A 25,260-nucleotide genomic window follows, 5' to 3' on the forward strand; every position below is an offset into this window, starting at 1 on the left:
CTTGTTACACTACACCACGCAAAGTCATGTCATATCCTTTATTTCCTTCTCTTTAGTGGTTGCGATGAACCAACCGTCTTCCGTTTGGCACCCACACTATATGGTAACGTGCATGGCTTTAAGAGGAATTCCTAGAAATGTGTTTAGCGATGGCTGCATTCATACGATGAAGGGCATATTTTAAAAATCCAGCTCACTAAGGCCTTCTCCAGATGGGTGTTTTGCAGCTACATTCCGCAACATGCTCTTGACACAAAAATATTGCATTAGGATTGGATTTATTCAGCTTTATTCTGCTTTACTTCCCCAGTGGTACAAGAGTATTACTGGGGGGGGGGGGGGTTAGTGCAATGCAAGTGGGATTAACCCCGCTATCTCAAATATTTGTGGCATGAATAGTTATGGCATTTCAATAGGAAATTATAGGACATGCACTTACTGCAAACAAAGCATATGACCACCCCGAAACTTTTGCAGGTGCAGGTGGTTTTTGTTTTTCCCCATGTTGCTTTCCCTTCATAAGGGGGAAGGAGCACAGAAAGTCTACTTATGTCCAATGCAACTGTACAAAAAGGCGAGGAGTGTCTTATACTCTAAAAGGCAGACTAGAGACCCATCAAATAAAGAAATATAATAATGATAAAAAATGGCATTAGAACCAAAACGGTTCCCCATCCCTGACCATGTTATACAGCAAAATATTGATCATGCAATATTACCCTATATGATTTCAGGCAGGTGAAAATTGTTTTTGTTGAACAGCATGTAATTACAGAAGTTTGCTTTAACCATGGGAATGGGAAGAATACTTTTAGCTAAAAGCTTAAAAGTCAGCAGCACTTGACTGAAAAATGTACTTTGTTTTAAAGCTTGTTTTAAACTTGTTTGGCTGGTGAATTCTTTCCACAAAATATTCAGTGATGTAAAAATGAAAAATACCAACTGCATAGCAGCCTGGTGAAAACTATCACTGCTTGGCTTGCTTTTGAATGCAGACTTTGGGGTAGGAGTTTTTTGCTTAATTGTCTTTCCAAACCATGAGATCTAGAAACTTAACCATTCAGGAATCAGATGCTGCACTGGGTGGCAGTGTCAGCAATCACCTTTCTGGAGCCTAAGGCCTCCAGACTCAGCAACCAGCTGCGCCCTCTGTGTTAACATGGCTGCTGGCCAGAGGAGAGAACAGCAGTAGCAGTTATCTTCTTGGAACCAGAAGCAGTTGACGTAACCCCAAGTTCACGAAGGCCCTGCTGATTTTCAGTAAGGTTGCATCAGACAGATACTGCAGATATGTATAGCAGCGTTATGATCTGGGCAGTCTCACTTTCAACCCCTTTCCTATGTGAGCTCCGTGGAGAAGTGCTGGGTTGCAGCTGCTTAACACTTTATAAGTTAAAACCGGCATTTGAAGAGAATGGGGGAAGCTGCGTAGGCAAGAGAAGACAAATGTAATTTGCATCAATGTAATTGGCATGAAATCGATCCAAAAATACTGGGTTGTATCCAAGATTACAGCTCTACTTGTGCAGCAGACTTCTGTGTTTCTTCAGTTACTAAGATTTGAGACCAAATGACAGTGCTCAGTTGTCTTGTAAGAGATGGCTATATAAGTACTTGGAGGGCAGACCCTCTGCAATGATAAAATACATCACATTGATTGTTAGCAATATCAATATAAAAGACTGTGTGGAGAAGCGAATGTTGGGACATCTGCCCATGAATATTGAGGGGGTGGTGGAAACCTGCTCAGAAAGGAAAGGATTATCTTACACAGAATGGTTTGGATATATTTTTGTACTCAAGTTGTGACTTGGCCAGTTGACTGTGTCAAAAAACAGAGCTGTAGAGTGTCTGCCTTGCAAGGCAATGCACATCCATTTTGGAAGCAACTGTCAATCTAATTCCTATGCAAACGTATTTCACACTGCTGGTGAATTCTGGAAAGCCTGGGCAGCTGCCATATGGCATCTCAGCAGGCAGAAAAGATGTCCAGAAGGAAGTACAATGAGACAAAGGAAGGTCAGGTTCTGTAACAAAAGCCAAAGACATCTGCACTAACATTTTTAAAAATAACAACCCACTTCTATATGCAGCTCCCAATAGCCTCCTACTGATGTTTGTTTTTTATATATAAAAAAAATCAGATCAACATCTGCAGCAATGATGCAGCAACAGACAATTCTCTGGATTCTGGACTGCTAACTTTTAAGAATTGTAGAGGCTAAAGATAGCAAAGATATACAACCACTTCACAAAGCAACAAAGCTGGGAGTTTAAGACGCTTTGCTCAGATTCTTAAGTTTCTAGCCATCATTGTTTCTAGAAAAATTAATGAATATATGCACGTCCGGTAGGGTTTACTGAGCAATGCTTCTTATTGGAGCACTGAATAACCACAAGGGGGTGCTTCTGTTGCCAAATAACTCCGCAGAGAACAGAGAACAAACTCCTGATGAACACAGAAGAACAGGATCTACACATTTTTCAGCCTGGCAGGAAGTGTCTGCCTACACCAGATGGAAAAGATAAGCTATAAAGGGTCATAATATGAATGTGGATAAGAAGGGGCAGTGTGTGGATGCAACAGAGATACTGGAGGTTCAGAGAAGCATTATATGAAGCTTGAATGTGGAAATTATCACCACTCCAAACAAAAGAAGAGAATCTGAAAGAGGTCTTTGTAGAGGTCATAAGAGAGGCTAAATTTGGAAACTACTTCCGCTTTCACAAGTAGGGTGCCCTGGTCAATGCACTTGGAGCATTTTGCTGACTGTGATGGGTTAGAGAATAAACATGTCCTTTATACTTGCAAAGTTGCTTCAGAAATAGCAAACCATGTGGCAAGGAGCCTGGGCAGGAGGGCAGAGAAGGCAGGTGTCTTCTGTGCCTGGAACAGCTATGCTATAATACACTCGCTTACATTAGATAGTGGTATTACATTCTGTTAAGCAAAAACAATGCAAAGCTGTAGTCCTGAAAACAGTAGGCAATGTCTTCTATGTATTGCTGCATGCAACTCCAATCTCCAAGCAGCAAGAAAGTGCTGAGGTGCCTGTGCTTACCCAGGGTTCAGGTTCCATGGAATTATGGTCAGTGGAGATGGTGGTGTCTTTAGGATATATGGTTTCATTTACCAATATACACAACCTGAGCACAGGCTGAAGGAGCTCGCAGCGTCAACACCCCAACAGATCTTGCTTCCCCACCAGGTTTCCAAGGAAAGCCCCCGCAGCCACAGTTTGGGATCAGCACAAAGCAAGACATGCTTCTGTGTCCCCAGCTTTCAGTTTCAGCCAAATTCTTATACATACAACTCTCTCTTGCACAGCCCCCCCCCATCCTAAAATGATGGTAGCATCCAGTCAGGTGAGATGGGAAATGGTCCAACCATTCATCTCTATGGCAACAGAGCTACCTCTTTGGATATAGTAAATAGCAGTACATAACTGGCCAACCAAAGCCATTATCTTAACAAAGGAACTGTTTTGGCTGGTTCAGCAGCCTCTTCTACAAGATTATAAACAGGGCCTGGATGGGACCTCACCAAATTCATAACTGGAAGCTTATCTAGCATTTCATCTAGCACACAAGCTTCCCCACCATGACTGAAATTGGGGAAAGGAGAGAGGTGTTGGTGGGGGGCTAAGCAAGAGAAGTGAGTGGCTGCATTCACCACTGGCTCCGGCTCTGGCCAGAGTCTGTAGGCAGCCCTTGACAGCTTGCATCTGAGGGAGCGCAGTTCTCAAAAGAAGCCTGTTCCCTCCTGTAGGCCAAAGTCATAGGAAGTAACAGTGAGAAGCTCAACAGGAATCCCATGGGAACTGCATGGGCATTCCAGACCACCTTCCAGAATCCTCTGTGACACACACACAGGAGCTCCTCTGCAAACGTTCAGGAGTTCCTCAACTCACAAAAAAGAGGTTCCAGAAGCCACAACCTTTGATGCAACACTGCAATGAGAGAGTTCAAATGTGCAGTCCATCCCCCATTCACCCCGCCCCCTCATTTTAAGTACTGTTACTTCCCCAAGGCCCTCAAGAGGAGACCAGATATGTGAATGGATGATATATAAATAAATTGCAAAAGTATGGATAAACCATTCAGGTAAGCCTTGAGAAATGTTCACTTATGAAAAAAAACAGCGGAAAAAAGGGACAACTAGACCCAATGTGTTCTCTCTTTAAGCCAAGTAGGCCTTCTGAAGCTGAAGTATGATTGCTTTGAACAAAAGCTCTAGTCATTCACAAGCACAGACTCTAAAATGAAGAAATCTGGCCATTTCCTTGCGAGCTTTGGCTGGCTTCACGTAAGCTTTGGTCTAATAAGAAAAGAATTCTTAAAATACCCCCACCTCCACCTAACCCTGGAGTAAGAAGTTTGTTTGGCACGACCCCCTGTCTAGCCTGCCCCTGTGCTTCCTTTTGCCCGTTCTCCAGGATGGATGCTGACTTGTTACCACACAGAGTTAACCTGACAAATGTTCTCTGAACGAAGCTTCTGCAAGCAGAGAGACTCACCATTCAGCTCATGGCCAGTGGCCAGGCGCCTTGGCTTGATTACAAACTGGCACTGGCGCTCACGGGGCAGCTGCTCAATTAGGATGGCCTCCTGAACTTCCAGAGGGCAGACGCAGTCCTTTGATTCCTGGGTCTGAGGCAAAGTGTCACGAATGTGGCTCATTTTAATTCCGAATGGATACTCGTGTCCTTATCAAAGAAAGAGGAAGCGGGTTTAATTTTCACTGAGCGGCGGTCAGGCAACGAATGAGCACCTCCCAAGGATGCTGCAATGATATTTATTATCTCTTTAAAAACAAACGAAGAAAGAAAACACACAGCAGCCTCGGAATAAATGCTCTCTACCAGACTTACACTACACTATGATCTCCGTGCAATGTTTCCTCTGATAAGCCTCAATATCTGTTCTCCCTCATTCCCGAAACCTTAGCTGGCAGTTTGGTGCTCATTTTACTCGCCTGATTTTAGACTGCTGCAGGATGGCATGTCCCCAGGTTGGGGTTCCCTCTCCTCCACTGTATTCCTGGTTTTCACTCTCCTGCCCTCAACGGTCAGTCACCATTGCATGGGCACTGAACACATTCAACCGTCCTTGGGCTGCCTTGGGTCCCAAGCCTTTAGGGTTTATCTAAATATTTCTTTCCCTTACTTTGGCAAACTTCAGGGTTCTCCCAAGCCTGCTGTTTTGGCTGCATAAGCCGAAACATCAGAAATAGAGGGAAATGAAATGCCCCATCCACGTGCATTTTGGCACCAGCCAGCGAAAGGATGTGTTTCTGGTGGCCCAGTTGAGCGGATGAAGCTTCAACATAGGGCTCCTTACCCTTTGCTGCAGAAATGGGGAGACTGGGGTCATACTGGCTGGGGCTGGAGGGAGTTGGGAGCTGAGCCACATCTGAAAGGCACCAGGTTCTGCATCCAACTTGACAGTCTTTCAACTATTTAAATATCAGAAGCTCTTCCACAAGTTCTTAGTTTAGCTTCTTTTGCCCATTTACTTCCATCTTTCCCACCACAAGACCTTCTTGTACCCCTTAAGACAAGGTGCTGCCCTCAGGTGCAATAGAGGTCACTGTTCCACTGCCAGTGCTGAAATAATACCTAACCGGCAGTCCTATAAACTTCGGCATCTGGAATTGGGAGAGGTGAGGAATGCCATCTTGTCTATTTCCCCAGGCACCCAAATGCATTTAAATAATGCTATTTTACTAGAAAAAGAGGTGCTGGAACTCAATTTGAACATCTCCCTTGTTCTTTTATAATGGCAATGACGCCCACCTGAGAGGTGCCCAATCTGATTTCTGGCAAGTTCAGGCTGAAAAAAAGCCCTTCCTCTAAATTACATTTCTACCTCACCTTTTATCCAAGGAGCTTAAGGTGCCATACATTGACATTCACCTTCACAACAACTATGGTAGGCTAGGTTGAGAAAACATGACTGACCTTCGTGGCTGAGTGGGGATATGAACCAGGATCTTCTGAGTCCTAGCCCAATGCTTTAGCCACTACACTACACTACACTACACTGCCCTGGTCTGGATCTGATTATAGATCTGTCAACTGCTACTAGCCATGGTAGCTAAATGGAACCACCATGTAGACAAACAAGTGGGGGTGGTTGTGCGGCTGCTTGGGAGCTTCCAGATGCATCTGTCTGGCCACTGCTGAGTTGCACAGAGAAGTAGATTTCAGATCACAACAAATGTGAACAGCCAAGGCACTTTATGGCTCCAAAAGGAAAAGGAGATATTCCAAAATTAATTCAAACACATCCTGTCTAATGCTGGAATAGCACGCTTGATCACTTCTGTGAAATTTTGCAGAGAATTAATCGTTTAAAATGTACTTGGAAGCTATGAAAGCGGAAATCTGTTTGTGGGTGTAATGGGAGTCGGAGAACAAAGCTGAAGCAACAAGGGCCACCAATTTGGCTTCTGATCTGCATCTGTGCAACTCCCACTGCAAATCAAGTAGATATGGAAACAGGGTAAGCTTCTGGGGGAATGTAAAAAAGGAGTCTCACTTTAGTATCTGGCACAGTTTTAATAGGAGACAATTATGTTCTAACTTTCAGGGGAAGAGATTCTGCGAACTCAACGTCCTTCCATCTGCTTTTCAAGACTGTTCCTGATATTTTGCACCAACAGATATAGAATTAAAGAACACGTGCAGAATCTAAGAAGACAAATGGGTATCTTTCTCGATTAAAATGTCCAGGTTATTAGTAATCAAGCAGTACTACTATTATTAAGAGCCTGTAACTACAATAGCTCTTAACTGCAAGGGTGGGGGGAGGATGCTTGGATTTCATTGGTCAATCTTTAGTGATGTACTGGCAAACACACCACCATCCTAGTCATTTTTACCTACCTAGTCTGCAGAAACAAAGAAGTGGATCTAGACCTGCATTACCATCCGTAGGCCTGTGCCTCATGTACGTTGGTTGTCATCTTAAGCTGAAAAGGACTAGCCACCCTCCCAAGGGAACTTTAATGGACTGATACATATTTTTTTATATTTCATATTTGAAATCCCAAATGGAGAACACCATAAAAATTGCTGCCTCTCCACAACCAAACTTGTGCAAGTAAGGGTTGGGTTTCCTTTTGGTCTTTTGTGTGTGTGTTGCTTGCTTTTTGGCTGCTGCTGCGTGCTCATAAGCCCTGAGGAGGGGACAGGATAGAAAAGGAACTAAAAAACAAACTTCCCAGAAACTTACCAATAAGGGGATATGGAGCATCTTCTCTACCAGAATTCACCCAAAGCTGATATTCTTTTTCAGAGCCCTTTAAAAACACAATCACACAAGTATTGCAATTTGTTGTTTGTAATTCTATATTGAAGAAAACCAACTAAAACTAAAATAAAGAAATGCAATTCCACAGTTAAGGCAGCTCCTATTACACAGGGCAGTCACAGAAACTGGTACTATGCTTTGTGGTTTCCTGCTCCCAGGCATATGGAAATATGCAGCAGAGTGGTATTAGGAGATGGGGTATTTTATGCTAGGTATTACATAGGTGAAGGAAAGAAACGTTATGTCTGATGGTATCCCCATGGCTCTTGCTCTCTTCTTTAAAATACACGTCTTGCACCATGGATGCTACTTCAATACCACTGCAGGGTTCACTTCAGCGGCCTGCAGACCATGCAGTTTCTTTTCCCCACAGAATCAGTGCTCAAAGCCCAATGCAATTGTTCTGCTATTTATACACCTGGCTCTGAAACAGAGGACCACAGCTAATGGAAGGGACTCCTACAATGATGGGCGTACACCTTTGGCAATTTGTAACACTGAGCTAGGGACGCGGGTAGTGCTGCAGTCTAAACTACAGAGTCTAGGGCTTGCTGATCAGAAGGTCGGCAATTCGAATCCCCGCGACGGGGTGAGCTCCTGTTGCTCAGTCCTAGCTCCTGCCCACCTAGCAGTTTGAAAGCACGCCAAAGTGCAAGTAGATAAATAGGTACTGCTCCGGCAGGAAGGTAAACGGCGTTTCCGTGCGCTGCTCTGGTTCGCCAGAAGCGGCTTAGTTATGCTGGCCACATGACCCGGAAGCTGTATGCCGGCTCCCTCAGCCAATAAAGTGAGATGAGCGCCGCAACCCCTGAGTCGGCCACGACTGGACCTAATGGTCAGGGGTCCCTTTACCTTTTTTTTAATTCTGACCTAAGAAGCAAAATTAAGGCAAGAGGAAGAATCCCAGATCATTTCAGGCAGAACAATTTGCTTTATCCAGACTCCAGCTACAATCTTGGTCCAGAGCCCCACACTGTAGGTTTTGTACATATTGCATGAGTTCTTGGGGCAACTGAGGCTTTAGAAGTGGGTGGCTAAGTAGAAATAAGAGTCAACCTTCCTCTACACACAGATTCATTAAGGCAAAGAAGTGGATTGTCTTTTCTGCTGAAAGGAGATGGGGGGATTAAAACTCAGAAAAATAAATATATTTCCTCTGAGTCCTGTTAATGTTCATTCCCCCACCAATGATTTTTCCTGGTGGCCCAAGTTAGAGAGTGCTATAGCTTTCTACTACCTATGGGATAACATAAGCACACATCCGCCAATAATGCAAGTTGTTAAAGAGTACATTTTTTAAAATGACATCATGAATACTCACGTTGATTCCAAGTTGCTGCAAGGCCATGAGGACTATGTCACTTGCTGTGTCTGTGTTGCTTATGGTTAAGGTTTTTGACTGTTGGGGGAGAAAAGAGGTTGAAGAGAACATTATTACCCAAATCACAGCACTCTAAAAGTAGTTAAGTACAGCATGAAACTTATACTTTTGCAGGAGAACTTTGATGTAATGTCTACACCCAGGAAGCACATCTGATGAAGCAACGTTTAACTTTACCATATACCTTTTCGAGGAAGGGCAGATCAAAAGTATCCTTAAGTAATTATACAATATGGCTGAATGGAAACCCCACTTGTGATTAGGGAGATAGAAGAATTCCATCAGAAACTGAAACCAAAGCAGAAATTCTCACAACTTGCATGTTTGTCTGAGGTCACTAACAGAAATCATGCAATAGGAGTGCTTGATGCAATTGTTGTTTTTTTCAGTCAGCAAACATTATGTGAATAATGTTATCTTCTACATTGCTTTTGACGCTTCTCTTCCACTGAAATGCACTAAAATTAATTACATAATTAACTGCAAAAGCTTCTGCCCTAGCAGAGAGTGAGACAAATAAAGTAAAAAAATGTCCACAGGACTTCTCGGTTTCAGGATCTTGCGCCAGTTTTTTCTCTGCAAAATATCAAAAACAGCCTTCTGCATGAGCCACTGAAAAATAATAAACTGACAAAAAGACTTAAGCGAAGGAGTACAAACGCAGTCTATTTTTGCCTGGGGATATAGCTGAATGATCGGAACATAAACAAAGGGGGGGGGGTAACATTTTCCCAAAGCAATGACATCTGGCACCCAGGAGTAGGTCAGCACATTTGCATAAGGCTTGCCTTTGGCTAGAGAATATAATAAAATAATTTGTGCTGCATATGCCTCCTCCCTAACTAGCCCTTACTCTAGCATAAAATGAAACAATTCCCCAAGATCTCCAGCTGCTCTTGCAAAAAAAGGGAAGGCGAGCTTCATAGAAAGTGTTCAGATTTTTAGGAAGCTTCCATCTGCCACTCTACTGCCTTATCAGTGATATTTCTGGCACTACTGTGTTGTACTTCAAGGATGACCAGTCCAAGGGAGCCTCCAGAGACTCAGTTGTAAAGGTTCTGAACTACTGAACAATTTTTGTCCGTACGCAAAACTGACAGATGCCGTTCCCTGAACATCTCAGCTGAGTTTTGTTCAAACTGTCTTAAACCAGTATGATTACCATTTGTTTGGAGGATATAATCAGAAATACTTGCTTTGATCCTCAGTTCCTTATAGCCAATTTTATAATGAACCGGAGTGATAAAAAATGAAAAAGAAGGTCATGGACCACTGGTAAAATGTGACTAGATAAAATCCCAGTGCTAGAATTCAGTTCTGAGATATACAAGGAAATTTTGGGGGAACGAGGAAGCATTAGGACAATGCTCCCCAGCAGAATTCACGCAGGAGACTAGAATTTTCTGAGTACCGAGTACAGCATAGGGAAAATCTCAAAGGGCTTCTGAGATGCCTACTAGAGGTTTCCTACATATATCTGTAGAAACAAGAACAGGCAGGATGCCGGGCTTCTCTTTGGTGAACAGTCTCCAACACAGGAAATAGGAAGAGACTGAGAGGAGACATGATAGCCACCTTCAAATATCTAACTGGCTGTCACATGGAGGATGGAGGAAATTTGTTTACTCCTGCTTCAGAGGGTAGGACCCAAACCACTGGATTCAAGTTACAAGAAAAGAGAAGAACTTTCTGGCAGTAAGAGCTGTTCGACCGTGGTTATAAACCATGGTTTGTGAAGAAGCCAAGGTCATAAACCATGGTTTGAACTAGCCATAGTTTAAACTAACCAGAGCTCCCCCATGTTTGGATGCAGTAGGGAGTTCTGATTAGTTTAAAAGCAGATGCTCCTGACTGCCTCCTTGCCATCATAGCAGATGAGATGGGGGTATGGTGTTCAAACCCATGGCTTGTTCATGTAATGTGAAACCATAGTCTGCAAAGACTCTGTGCTGTATTTGTTAATGGTCTTGTAAACAAACACCTAAATTTTGTTCTCGGAAATAAGCGTTACACATCATGCAGCATTTGAATTTTCACAGCTGTTTGCCAATGGAACAGGCACAACGATAGCACTGATGTGCTTTTCATTCAACACAGCTTATGAACACTTACATATGCACAGCTTCCAATATCCTTTGCAATGATTTTCAACGGAATGCTCTTGGGATAGTCTTTTTCCTTCTCTTCCTTGATACGGCTGTCAAAGCAAGCAGAAATGGAGTTGTTTAACAAAACGAGATTGAAACAACAGAATAATAGAAGGGAAAATATGTTATGCTGATGCTCTAAATGCGAAGAGCTCTTCTGAAACGGCTTGCCTCTAAAAAGCACCTTTAAAATGAGAAGGACCTCTTCTACACAAATAGTTTGATTATTCCCTTCAAATGGTAGATTTGGAGTCTGCAAAATTAAATCCTATTCAGTAAGAAAAGCTCCATCCAATTTTGCTATCTAAGCAACATGCCAGTTTCTCTAATCTACTTTCACAAAACTTTTTCAATTTCTGGAGGCACAAAATGAAACTACATATCTACTAGGTGGCAACAAGGAACTGTCCTAGGTTCCGAATGACAGACAAGACTTTGTATGGGCTATTATGGCAAAACAGAAATACCTTTGCAGGAAAGTAAGCCACTTCTCTTTCTGCTCGACGGAACTGAAACAAAGAAAAACAAGTTTTAAATGATAGCTGTGTACCACATTTCCCAACTTAACAAAAGCTTTAGAATCAAAATTTTGAAGTAGATCCTTCCCTCCATGCCCAAGCTGAGAGCTGAGAAACTAAACTGGTTGGATGAGGCCAGCTTGTAAATGGCACCAATAGCTTTGGCCTTAGCAAGCGACCCATCAATTCATGTACCTCTTTGTATCTTTTCATCTCTCAGAAAGTGTTTCAAAGCCTCCCGTGGATTCAGAGGATGTTAAGGGAAGTATAAATTGCTTCCACATCATGCACTTCATAAATATTTGGACTTTCCTTTACAACAACTCTTGTAAAATTCTTCAAATGCCCTCTTTACCTCCCATTGTGAATGGCTTGGCTTACATAAAATCTAAAATTCCCTTTTTAACAGAGGCCATCATATTTATAAAGTCAGACTATTTCAGAGTCAACAAAAGACAGTCAAGAAAAAGTACCTTTTAAAACATGTTTTTTTCCACTGACATATAAAATCAAAGCTATGCTATCACCATAAACCAGAACCTACTTACTCTAAAATTGTAAAAGTGGAGATAAGTGAGATTCCGATTAAATGGGTCGTGAACTGCAGCATAGACAATCAAAACTTTTCTGTCAAATTTATTTGGCAAGAAATAAAAGAGTGCCACCTTATATATTCTCTCTTGATACAGACATTGCCATTTATAAGCCAGGCTGCCAATCTGTTTCCAGGCTTCATTCAAGGTACACAGTTTTGGCCCGGGACAGAATATCTCAGAGAAGAAGCCTTCCACATACAAGCCTGCCCTATACTGTCACTCATATTCCAAGTATCTTCTTAGGGGATCCTCCTGCCCCAGTCTTCTCCAATATAGTGGTACCTCGGGTTACATACACTTCAGGTTACATACGCTTCAGGTTACAGACTCCGCTAACCCAGAAATAGTGCTTCAGGTTAAGAACTTTGCTTCAGGATGAGAACAGAAATTGTGCTCTGGCGGAGTGGCAGCAGCAGGAGGCCCCATTAGCTAAAGTGGCGCTTCAGGTTAAGAACAGTTTCAGGTTAAGAACAGACCTCCGGAACGAATTAAGAACTTAACCTGAGGTACCACTGTATTGAAAGCAAAAATATAATCTTAAGCCAGAATTAGAAATACCAAAGGGTATGATAAAAGGTTGGATTTCTCTCAATATAATTAGACTTCATTTTGCTGTTGTTAAAAATAAAGGTTTTATTATGACTGATGAAGTGCCAATGGATTTCTAGAATAGAATGACAGATGTTCACTGGATAGAATCCAACACGGCACAACTGTATCTCCCACTCACAAAATGGAACTTCAACTTCCTATGTTTGCCCTGAAGACCTCTGCACACCCTAAAATCTGCTCCCCAACCCTTCAGAGCAGATTTTGGAGGTGAAGTCCATTCCATAAGGAGAAATTCATTTCCTTCAGGCATGGACAGTAATTGATACTAGTACCAGAAGGGGTCCAACCTATCTTATGTCTTCTCATCTCTCTTGCCCTTCTTGGCTGTAAAAAGTGAATCAGAGGGGACTGACCAACTGGCTCAACTGCTTCCCTTTTCTGCTCTATATCCATTGCGGGGACCACCAGGAGGACCTCAGTAGCATCCCTCTCCCCAGATACTCTGGAAACTGAAGCTCTGTGAGGGTGACCACAGATCTCTAACAGCCTTATCAAAACAGCAGTTTCCAGAATCTTTTGAGAGAAGCCATGACAGTCAAACTGTACAGGCAGAAGGTCTATACCACAAATGCACCACAAAACCATGAGAAAAGTAAGTATGACTTGCATGCATGTAAATTATAATTTCATGTGCATTTGAAGAACTGCCACAAAACTGTTACTCTGAAAAGCAAGACCCAGAGGGCTCCACTCATTCCAAGCTGCAGAAGGAATCATGATTCGGCACCAACTTCATTTGCGCTATGAAGGGTCTCTCATTGAGGTAATTCATAAAAAAGGGTACTGGGTATTTTCAACTCTTGGTCATTCATGAACTTTAACGCTGTTGGATGAATGCAGGCAGGAAAGGGGGCAACCAATGCAAATAGTCTCTCGTACCTGAAGCTGGCAACACAGTTGGTGGTGGGCCATCCTAAAACAAAAGACTTCTCCAGGTCCGTGCTACCTTCACAGACCTCTTCCAGGCAAGAAGCTGTCCACATGTCACAGAGACGCGCCTGGCTCTTCAGTTTGAAATGCAAGTGTGACCTGTAATTAAAAGAAGTCTGTTATACTAAATCCCTGGCAACTGAAGGTTAGAAATAACTATAAAACAGGCACATTTCAGCCAGTGCAAAACTAGAAACAATGGACTCTGTTGGAACTACACACAGGAGTTGCAACTGACACAGCCCTGGAGGCAAAAAGGGTGAACTAACAGATGATCACCAATTCAAAAATGGGCTTCGTTGGACCTGACCAAGTTCTCTAGTGAAACAAAGACTGCTTCCAAATGCTGTATTTCAGTGAATCCAGGAGTATATATCTGCCCTTACAAGTGGAAACAAGGGTTATCTCAAAGCCATGTCAAGAAAGGTCAGAGAATGTTCTGATGTCACTTTGGTATTCAAGCCACTTCGAGTCATTCGGTACAAAAGCAGCTCATTAATATAAATAAAAACGAAAATGAACACACTTGCTGACCTTGTGTGTGAAGCCTGGTGTGGAAGGATAAAAAGGCTGACATAGGAAGTATGGGGAAGGTCACATGTACTTGGCCTTTCCCTCAACTCTTGTCAGATGTGCATCAATGGGACAAGCAGGCTTACCACAGACATGGAAGAGACGCCTGACTTGAGCATATGCATAATTTTGCTGACTATTACTTTTGCTGCTGATATTAGTATTGATATTTCTAATTTGGCTTGCTTTTGGCTGGTTATATTGTGTTTTTATACTGCAAGCCACTGCAAGACATCTCTGCTTTTATATATGCAGGCCCCATCAGCCAAAATGCTGATGGGAGAGTTTCTATCAGCCTTGCATTAGGAGTTCAGAGAAGACCTAACTTCCAGTAGGTGTTCAAATAATCTTCTTTAATAGTCACTTCTGTCCGGAAGTGTTTTGCTTATTGTTATCTGATGCATTAGAAACTGAGAGCATGCCTTAATCCCCCCATACCATATACACACATACCAGTCATTCTCATTATAAGGTGCTGTAGCTGATCTCTATCACAGGGTAAGGAAGATCTCACATTCAAATAAATGTGGTGTCTCTCCATGTTCTCGTTATGGGGAAGGTACACATGAGCCTTAGTTCCACATTCCCAGTCTCATTTCAAGAGGATACCCAAAGGCTAAGCAAGGGCAGAACAAGCCCTGGGAGGGATAGGCAAAGTGGAATTCCTTCTTCGGTATTAGTCTAATTTGCAGTACAAACAACATAGGACACATTCAGCAATCTAGATCTCCAATGTGAAAGCACTTGACCCTTGTGGATTTCAAAGGACTGACCTACATTTATGATGCTCTTACTTTTCCAGAGCTTTTAATATCTCGTCTGTTAACAGCTGTGGCTGGATGCTGTGCCGCAGAGGAACTGGCACCAGTTCAAATATCCACAGATGTAAACATAGCTCTGGACACAACTCACTGGGAAGAGCCTCCAATGAAAACCTCACCGAAATGAACAGGAGTTGGGCAAGATCACAGCCGTTCCGTTAGACAATTCTCTCAAGTTCCGCTGATGTTTCCCCAGGCATTCTAGGTAGACAGCGCCTTCTGAGAATCAAACTTCTGTATTCCCTATCATAGCTCCTGCTCCTAGTTCAGCATTTAATGTTGAAATTCTCAGGGGTTAATGTGATGCAGAAAATGGCAGTGTAAATCAGCAGGACTATAGAGCATTCCTCCCAATGAGAAATGATTACAACACTGGGAGATATTGTTTTTTTAAAAAAGGTAAGTAAGTGGAAGATACATATATGGTTTGGAAAAACTAGATAAACAAAAGTTTATCTTCTTCTCTCATGGTATGGGAACCCAGAGCATCCAATGAAACTGAATGTTGGGACTAAAATAAGGTGCCACAAGACTTTGGTCACATCCACACCAAACCTCCCTTCTGCTATCTCAGTTTCAGATATTTCATTTCTGGGAAATGTTATATTCTTATGGCTAACCTTTTTTTCCTGGCAGGGATCTTCCCAGGAAAATCTGAGAAACACAGCTTTTCCTCATCACTTTATCCCCATGCCAGGAAACGCTTCATTTTATCTGTTAAATTTCCACATACTGAGCAGCCATTAAAGCCACAGAAGCAATAGCCAAAAAGTTGGCAGCTATATAGCTCTCTTGAACACAGAACGCCAAGCTGACAATTAATTGTCTAATTAAACAATTAAAAGCAGCTCAGTTCTTTGTTGAAACCACTTCAACACAAATTGCCTGAATCAACAACGGTACAGAGGTGGTTTACAATAATGGAGTCGGTACTAATGGCCATCTCCTAGGAGCCAGCCTCAAATAAAATCTGAATAAGAACCGACATTTCAAATACACTAAGTAAACTTCCTACCCCCTTTTTTTTGTAACCAATCACAATGTGACGGGGAAAGAAAAAAGTAGCTATGTTGCTCTGTTTAAAATCTCCTTCCAAATCTGCTGTTGGGAAATGCCCTTATTAAGAACAAGCAGATTGTCACAAAATTGGGGAAAGATTTGAGAACTCTTAATCAGGCAAGATGCTACCCAGGAAGGAAAAATAAAGAATAAGTATAAAAATCAAGTAGGATGTTGTAGTCATGAGATCAGCTTGTAGACAAAGTTCCATGATGCAAATTGCAAGTTGAGTAAATTCCTCCCAGGTGCCAGATACCACATTACACACCTAGGACTATGGGCTAAAGCAACAAAAGCTGCTCCCAATTTCTGATACTATAAAATCTTGCTTGTAACCCAGATCTGTCCCATGCTCAATTGGTAATTTACTTTTAATGAGCATGATTCAAATGAACATTACTCTAATTCCTATGGAAATAGCATATTTAGACTAGTGCTTCCAAGAGTTTCTTTAATTGCCTCTATCCACCGCCTCACGTGTATCATTACCTCAGTTCCCCCCGCCATATCCTTTCAGTTCTATTCAGTTATAGCCCCATCTTTGTGGTGACCGTGTCTGTGAAATGCCCCAATTCACCAAAACGTATGTTCTTGCTTCCTCAGCACAGTCAAATCAGCTGTGTTCTAGACAGTAACTGTTCTGGTGGATGCCTCCATTTCTATAGCCCTCTTGAGAAATTACACCCATATGTTTGACCAGTCTGAGAGGGGGTATTACTGACTGACCCTACCCTCTGGCACCTGTACATATAGCAAACCTGTAGCAAAAAAATACTTTACAGATGAACACACAAGGGTGCCATGTGATAATGAACAGTGAAATGGCTCCTGATCATGTGATTTTTAAAAAATAATATGTTTTATTGGTTTTAAAAACCGTGTAACCTAAGTAATCAACAGAAAATGAAAATAAAAATAAACAAACATTCATTCATTCCATAGTTGGTGCTTGTTGTAACAGTTTGTAGTTGGATTCAACATGACCTCCGGTCCCCCCATTGTGGTTCCCAGATTACATTCTTTATCTGCACACTAAACTTTTGTCTCTTCTAGGTTGTTTCAATTACATTAATTTTATAAGATTCTCCTATTACACGCAGAAAGTCAATCCAGACCTGCCAACGGATTTATATTTTTGCAATGTTCTTTTAAATAAACTCTGTATACATCCCACTTTCTACTGAATTTCTCATCGGTAACATCATGGAACCTTGCTGATAATCTAGCTAGTTCTGCATATTCTCGCAATTTGTTTTGCCAGTCTAATTTGGACGGGATAGCTTCTCCTTGCCAACCTTTTGCGATTAAAATTTTGGCTGCTACTGTAGCATACATGAAAATTCTCCTGAATTTCTTTGAGATTTCATTGCTCATTATTCCTAGCTGGAAGGCTTCAGGCTTCTTGGGAAAAGAGCATTTAAACATTTTTAAAAGTTCGTTATAGATCATCTCCCAAAATTCTCTGATCTTTTTACAGTTCCACCCCATGTGGATCAATGTGCCTTCCACCTCCCTGCATTTCCAACAGGTGTTTCACCTAGATCTGAACATTTTGGCCAGCTTGACAGGTGTTAAATACCACCTATAGAGCATTTTCATGCAGTTCTCTTTTAAATCATAGCATGCCGCAAATTTTATATCGTCCCTCCAAAGCCTCTCCCAGATCATGTGAATTTTTCACACATACAGCTTCTCTGCTACAGATGTTCAGGCTGCATGTTCAGATGCCAGAAAGAGGGGCTAATTTGTGCATTGATGGAATCCATGAGGTGTTATTTCTGAAGTGGGATTAAGTCATTCTTGATCTTTTCCTCCCATATCTTTGCCAGATATGCAAATAGCCAGGACCGAAGGTGAAGTTATAGCTGCCAACATCACAAAGGCCCTCAAGTTTCCTGTAAGCAGGGAAAAGCAATTGCCATTTCCTTATGCACTGCATACAGGTGAGGAACCTCTGAACTTCTAGATGAAAAATTCCCCAAACACATTATTTATCTTAATGTATCCCTCTTGTGTGCTTTAACACAGCACTTTGCAAGGAGAAGGCTGACACACAGACTCAGAGGTATGGATTATACCATAAAAATACTAAGATCTAATGTAGTGGATTAGAATGTGAAAACAAGATAGCAAAAGAAACAAGAGGAAGCAATCCTGCATTTATGAGTAAATGCATATATAGAACTGTTCCGCCTGAAATTAATTAAAATTTGCACAGAAGCAATATGGAAGTCTGGTATTCTGATAAACATCAACAGTTACTTTGTCATGGAGATGCAGATTTTCCCCGTCAGAATTTCTTTCTTTGAGGCATGTAAGTCACCATTCCTCCCAAGAACCGAGTCATTTAACTCCTGTCACTACTGAGTACACAATCTGAGCCAGCCTTTGATTATATATCCTGTGTATCAGCAACAGACCTGGCAATCGCCTTTTTAATTAACACCTTGCTCTCTTCACTTCTTGGCTTTCCAAAACGTTTAGAGTGCTTCAGCACATTAGTTGTGCCAGGCAGTCTGTCAATCAAAGCCACTTGGATGTGAACATGAAAAATACAGGATAAGATGTCCATATTCCTTTATCCCCACTTTTGACCATCAAGGATGCATTGGGTGAACCTATCTGTGACTGTAACAGGGCTACAAGCAATGTTTTCCATAGATTAACTAGTTACCTTACTTTTTCGTGTATTAGACGAGGGTTTTTTACTCCAAAATAAAGTAGAAAAATGGGGGGGGGGGTGTCTTATACATGGGTAGTTGCTTCCACAAGCAGGATCTAGCGATTGGGTGGGTGAATGGTGTCTGCTGCAAGGGCTGCTTTTCTATTGGCTGCTGCTTTGTCAATCAGGTGGATTATTTGTGGATGCATCAACAGCTGCTTTGGATTGGCTGCTGCTTTGTCAAATGGGTGGGTTATTAGCGGATGCGTCAAGGGCTGCTTTGGATTGGCTGCCGCTTCAGCAATTTGGCTTGCATTGCTTGCGATTGTTAGAGTATGCCAGTTGAGTGAGTGACATTTGGTTCGGCATATCCCCCCCCCCCCAATTGCTTATTTTCTTAAATGCGAGCCCCCCAAAATAGGGGGCGTCTAATACATGGGGGTGTCTAATAGACAGAAAAGTTTGGTGTTTGGTATTTGATGTTTCTTTTCTTAAAGTACCAACCTATTTTCCCTTCTTGTCTCCTCCTTCATATTTCTAATAAAATCCTGCTTTAATTTGGCTTTGGGGTTCAGAGTTCATTTGCGACAAGTTCAAGCGGCTGTGAGTTCAGGTAAGGAAATCTATCTAGTTCTTAATAATGAGTGGTTTAAAAACAAAGGGAGATCCTATTGATAACTATCTCATAAATAGATTTATTTAAGTGAGTAGTATTCATATAAACTTTACTAGAGCAGACCCACTAAAAGTAATGGATGTAACTTAGTCATGTTCATTCATTTGAACGGGTCTGTTCTGAATAAAACTTCATTCAATACCACTCTCTGCTTTGTTATCACGAGTACACCCTTTTGCTTTAATGATCTTGCATTAGCAAGACCTGTTTGGAAGATGCTCCGAAACAGAAGGTGAGAGCACCGAGGAGTCTGGGTAAGCCGTCTGTGTGCAGTCAGGCTTGACACTGAGCTTGGATTATTCACTCAGCCGTACACAAATTAAATCAAATTTACAAGCTGGAGCTCTAGCATTCCAGCCTCCTGTAGTGCTTGTGGTTTCGGGCAATCCTTGGGGGTTCTTTCACATGTGATTATATGTGAGGAAGAAGCTAAGAAGGAAAAAGCCTGATGTCATATAGTAAGTGTTGTACTGCCTTCTCCAATTTGGTGTACTCCCATCGTCCATGGTGGAAGTGAAAAACATATGGAGGGCACCAGGTTGAGAAAGTTTGGTAGGTGGTAGGACCATCATTGGCTTATTTATATACCACTTTTTTTGCCTCCAAAGCAGTGAACAGATTAATACAACAAAACTACAACAAAACTACCGTTAAGTACAGATACAAATGCACAATTAATAAATACAATGAAATCATAAAATAGCAAACCCCCAGGTCCACCATGAATGGGCTTGCATGGGCTGCATTCATGCACTCGCCACCAGTGCAACTGCCCAAGCAATAAACTTCTTCCCTGGAAACAGCTATAGTTGTGGCTAAGTTCTTACAAGAAGATGGGAGGTGAGATGGAATGCAATGCTGCAACTGACTCCTGAACTACAGTTATGCCTTCATTAGCCCAAAGTCACAGAGTGATTGGGTTTCCAAGGTGCTAAAAATCCATGCTTAAATTAGGGATCAGAGTTCTCATCAAAGCAGGGTTGTTCTCACATTTTAAAAATAATTATTAGATGACATTTGCATTTGCAGTAACTAAAAACTGTACAGGGCCCTATTGCAACAAAAAATGATCTGGTTGTTCCTCTGTTACACGTGGATTTGTTTGTGAAAGCTTTAAATAACAATGCTCAAAAGTGACATGTTAAGCAAGTTAAATAAAAGGGCTCCTTTTAAGTGCCATGTGCAAAAAGTACATTCTTATTAATAGAACTGGACATACTTCTTACTTCCAAGTCAACAGTGGCTGTAGGTATTACACCATGTATTAGGTGTAATAAATCTGGCTAAATAAATAGTAATAACAAGGTAACTACAGGAATATTCTGAGCTTCAAACCCCAGAACAGTAGTTTGTAAAGAAAATTATCAGGAATCTCAAAGAGTCCTTTCTTCAGTGCTGGACCTACTTGGGTTTGGCGACCACAAGAATATCTGTAAAGAGGAAAAGGTGTCGTTCCTGGGTCTGCAGGCCAGTCTTCAGCTGCACATGTCCATCCATAAGGAATGTTCTGCTGGGACAAATGAAGGACTGCACCAGCGGACATGTCTCTGGACTGATGGGAGAGAAGCAACTTTCCCTGTAGCAAATGTGAAAGGAAGACAGTGTGAGCTGAACCAAAGAATCCACATGCCATCCTTGTCCACACAGCAATATGAATGAATAAACCATTTCAAATTTGAAATCAAGCTGAGAACCAAACAAATTTCATGTACTCAGAACAGAGGTGAAATTCAGGTATCATTTGAGGGATCAGAACAGGATTTCCTCCAAACTCTGACAAAAAAAATCAAATCTTTGAAAATGGACACACCTAGAACCTATTTAGAAAAAACCCCCACAAACTCTTATTTGAATACCATTGACACCCCACGCAACACCCTCCAGTGTTAATTTTACCATCGAAATTTACTAAATTCCAATTCTTGAGTTTTATCCAAGTTTTGATTTAGTTACTGGTATCATAGATGTGTGGGGCAATATTTATTTTATCTTTGGGAAAACCCAGTTTTGTTCCCAGCTTTCCTTTACCCAGATTTTTACACACACACCCCTTCTGCATCTGGCTGTGCACACAGTTTCCCAGAATCCTCCATCCTTCCCCACCCAATCCTATTTACTGGGAACAACAACAATCGAAACAGCTGACCACCCAAAGAACTTTGCAGGAACGTTCCCTGAGTGGAGAGACTCATGCTGTGTTTGGATGCTTCTTGGCTTCACCATCCTGGTGTTTGTTATGGCCCTTGCTGAGTGCAGCTGGATTATTCAGAGGTGTCTAATGACAATGCTGACTTGGGAAACCCTAACAGCTGGTGCTGAGAGGACACAAACTACAACCACAGGGAGGATGCAGATAGTTGCTGCCTGACTGTGAGAATTCAGCCTTATCATTTGTTTGTTGGGTCAAAAATGCTGCATTTTATTATTTCTTAAGTCTGATGAATATTTTCCAGTTTGGATCAGATCTGCCATTTTTAACCACTCTGCAAAATTGACAAAACCCTTCTCTCCATATACCCCAGGCCCCCTTCTCCTTGGTTTAAATCTTCAAGAAGATTTAAATCTTCAAGAAGGAGAACAGTGAATCAAGAAACCCTGTCCCAATCTGGGTACTTGTCATTATCTTATTCCACCCCATGATATTAATCTAAATCAGGGATAGGCAACCCGGGTGCCCTCCGGATTTTGTGAGACTCCCAGCCAGCCAGCATAGTCAATCATCAGGAATAACCGTGCCACAAACTGCTCAGGAAATTTCTCCCTGCCCCCACCTGGTTAGAGAGAGCGGGTGGGATAAAAGGAAGAGTGGGGATGGCAAGAGAAAGAGCAGAAAGGAGAAGGAAGTAGGTGAGGGAAAAGAAAAGGGGGTGGGGAACAGTTATGGGGAATAGTTATGGGGTATGAGTTTGCTCAGAGCTCTCATTAAACTTGACCATTCCACTCATGAAGCAGGGCTGGTCTGGGGAGAGTGGGGTGGCCCCTCACCCAGGGTGGATCATAGACCCGGTAAGGCTAGCTGGTGGGAGAGGCTCTCTTAGTCTCACCCCTGGGGAATGAAGATTGTAATCCAGGCACATCTGAAATGCCACAGGTTCCCTATGCCTGACCTAAACAATGAAAAGTAGGCCTGTTGTCACCACTAGTGCCCATTAATGGATAGGATTTGCAGCCCTTGGACTAAAGAAAGGTTATAAATTATGTGCAATTCATCAAGTGTGACTAAAACACTACAAATTACAGCTGGAGACAATTTTGGATTTGGATGGTGCAACCCCCTTCCATTACCACATTATTTTCCTGGAAGGCCTCTGCACCTTGAAGGCCTCTATGACAACGAGTCAATAGCTGAAGCACCACAATACTATAATGCAGTGTTCAAACCGTGTTCTAGGAAACACTGGGGGTCCTTCCATACTTAGCTGGGTTCCTTCAGTGGGAAGATCAATAACAATGAATAAGATTGCCCATCACTAGTGACCTTCCTGTTTACAAGTGAATATGAGGTGTGTTCTAGGTTGCATATTCAGTTCATGTAAATCAACAGGGGCCCAGAAGAGCGCGTCCCGCATTAACTATGTATGCAACCTTATAACACCCCCCCAATCCTCTGCAACACACTAGCATTCCGCAGCAGATGTTCAAAGGTTTTTTGACCAAGTCGTATGGAAATGGAACCCTGAAGCTAAAGTGTAAAGGAAATGGCATCTGTTGAATTCTTGCTTGACATTCTGCTGTTAAATAGGTACAGCGGGGAAACTGGAAATAAATAGCAGTCCTTCATGCAAGCTCAAGTAGAAAAAAGTACCCATTTCTGAAGACATAGGGACATTACTTCAGAAACAGGGAGAACCCTCATTTTATCATCATTTTTCTTTTCTTCGTTTTTTTAAAAAGATAGTAAATGCACAAAGAAGTTTTTCTACTCTTCTTTGCTTCGTGCATTTGGGTCATACCAGGGTACTGAACTCAGATTATTAAAATAATTGGGATTTCAGCATTTATGGAAACTTATTCAAGAATAATTTTTTATGGTACACTTTGCTTGAACAATGTGTTCGGGATTTTCGGTCTCATTTCGATATTTGCCTGGCAAGTCTCCCGTGTTATGTACAAAAGCAAGCAGAAATCATTAAAGCTTCAAATTTCACATGCTAAACTGGATGGTGCGATAATGTCTGAACAGTGTGCTCAAACTGGGAGGTGAGAGACACGCAGAGGAAAGGGTAGTTGAGGTGAGGTGAACAATTTTGAAAGCCTTTATTACTAAGAAATCCTATAACAGCCAAGGTTCAGGACGTTCACAAATAGTAACTATAACCCCAGTGGGATAATAAGCAATTTCTCCTTTTTTAATTCTTGCATTATTATCCAGGAGGGCAAATATGCATAAAGAAGGTTTTTCAGGTGCAGTGTGAAGAATGCAGCAAGTGTAGAAAGGCCCCACCTGCAGTATACATTTAAAGCAGTATAACATCACTTTAAACAGTCATGACTATCCGCAAAGGATCCGTAGAACTGTAATCTGTTAAGGGTGCTGAGAGTTGTTAAAAGACTAGTCCCCTCAAAGAGCTACAATTCCCAGAATTCCCTGGGAAGTGAGATTAACTGCTAAACCACTGCTTTAAATGGGGCCAAAGGGTGTGCGCAGTTTTTGAGAGCTACTTTATTAAAGCCAAAATAACATGCAATAAAAAAGCAAAGTCAAAGGGTTAAAGCTTCAATCAAGTGTACTGTGGAACTTTTGACCGAGAAATATTATGCACCAAAGGGTGCAAAGCAGCAAAGCTCTTCTCTCTCTTTTCAAACTATTTGTTTTTACTCTATTCATAAAATAGGAAAATGGACAGAAATGCCACCAACTGAGGACCCCCACCACCACGTTCCAGGCATGTGCAGATAATACCATTTACAAAAATAAAATAAAATCCTCCAAAATAAATAGTAATGTAAACAGGGAGGAATTGAGAAGCCTGCTCTCATCCCTCATTTTGATATCAACTCATACGAAGTAAAACATTCAGAACATATTTGCTTGAACTAAAGCCAAACCATTTAGAATGTACATAAACAGAAGCATATTTACTAGACCCTAAGATAAAATCATGCTGAAGTTTCTGTATACTTAAGGGGGACGGGGAAAGCAACCAAGCCAATATGCCAGACTGGCTTGGCTCCTGCCAACTTTGACTTGATCAGTAATCTTCTCCATCAACAAAATAAATCATACAATATCCTAAGGACATAAGAAAAGCCCGGGTATATCAGGCCAAAGTCCCGTATCCTGTTCCTTATGGTAGCTAATTGGATGCCTATCTATGAGAAGCCCACAAGCAGGGCGTGAGGGCAGCAGCCCTCTTCCACTTCTAGCACTTTGTCTACACCAGGCATCCCCAAACTCGGCCCTCCAGCTGTTTTGGGACTACAATTCCCATCATCCCTGACCACTGGTCCTGTTAGCTAGGGATGATGGGAGTTGTAGTCCCTAAACAGCTGGAGGGCCGAGTTTTGGGGTGCCTGGTCTACACAGTACCTCTGATCCTGGAGGAGGTGTAAGCTCACAGGCTGAGGTAAGTGGCTGAGTGAGTCACTGAAGAGCCACTTTCCATTTCCACCACCCCCTGGGGACCCAACAGCAAGCAAGTTAGAGAGCATCAGCAGACCTCAGGGTAGACTGTGATCAAAGGTCACTTCCAAGTAATTCTATTGGGTTGACATAAGGGAAAGGGGCACATCCTGTGCTTTTATCCTGAGCTTTTGGGACTTGCCTAGGGTCCCAAAAGGTGTAGGGATAGGGTGTTAGATTCTTTATCGTTAGTATTTTAAGTATTCTTTCTTATAAACTATTAATACTTTAAGTATTCTTATTTTTAAAAAACAACAAAGAGAAACAAAGGTTTTGTTACTAAATCACATTGATTATTTGTTCACCCAGAACCCCTGAATTTTAGTGCTGTGTGTGTGTGTGTGCGCG

At 42.0% G+C, this 25,260-nt stretch overlaps 1 protein-coding gene across 4 annotated transcripts in view; it reads right to left on the minus strand.

Annotated features, from left to right (window-relative positions):
- ARHGAP20 (Rho GTPase activating protein 20) overlaps positions 1-25,260 on the minus strand; it is a 74,838-nt gene that overhangs the window by 5,854 nt on the left and 43,724 nt on the right. For all 4 annotated transcript variants that reach the window (XM_083436478.1, XM_083436477.1, XM_083436479.1 and 1 more), the window contains exons 3-9: positions 20,695-20,865; positions 13,448-13,597; positions 11,310-11,351; positions 10,808-10,892; positions 8,636-8,713; positions 7,237-7,303; positions 4,518-4,706 (exon numbers count right to left, since the gene is read on the minus strand). In XM_083436478.1, coding sequence (XP_083292604.1) covers positions 4,518-4,706; positions 7,237-7,303; positions 8,636-8,713; positions 10,808-10,892; positions 11,310-11,351; positions 13,448-13,597; positions 20,695-20,865 — 782 coding nt within the window. The remainder of the gene's footprint in view (positions 1-4,517; positions 4,707-7,236; positions 7,304-8,635; positions 8,714-10,807; positions 10,893-11,309; positions 11,352-13,447; positions 13,598-20,694; positions 20,866-25,260) is intronic.

Source organism: Podarcis tiliguerta (assembly GCF_965153285.1).
Source record: "Podarcis tiliguerta genome assembly, chromosome: 4".
In the NCBI taxonomy this organism is placed as follows: Eukaryota; Metazoa; Chordata; class Lepidosauria; order Squamata; family Lacertidae; genus Podarcis; species Podarcis tiliguerta.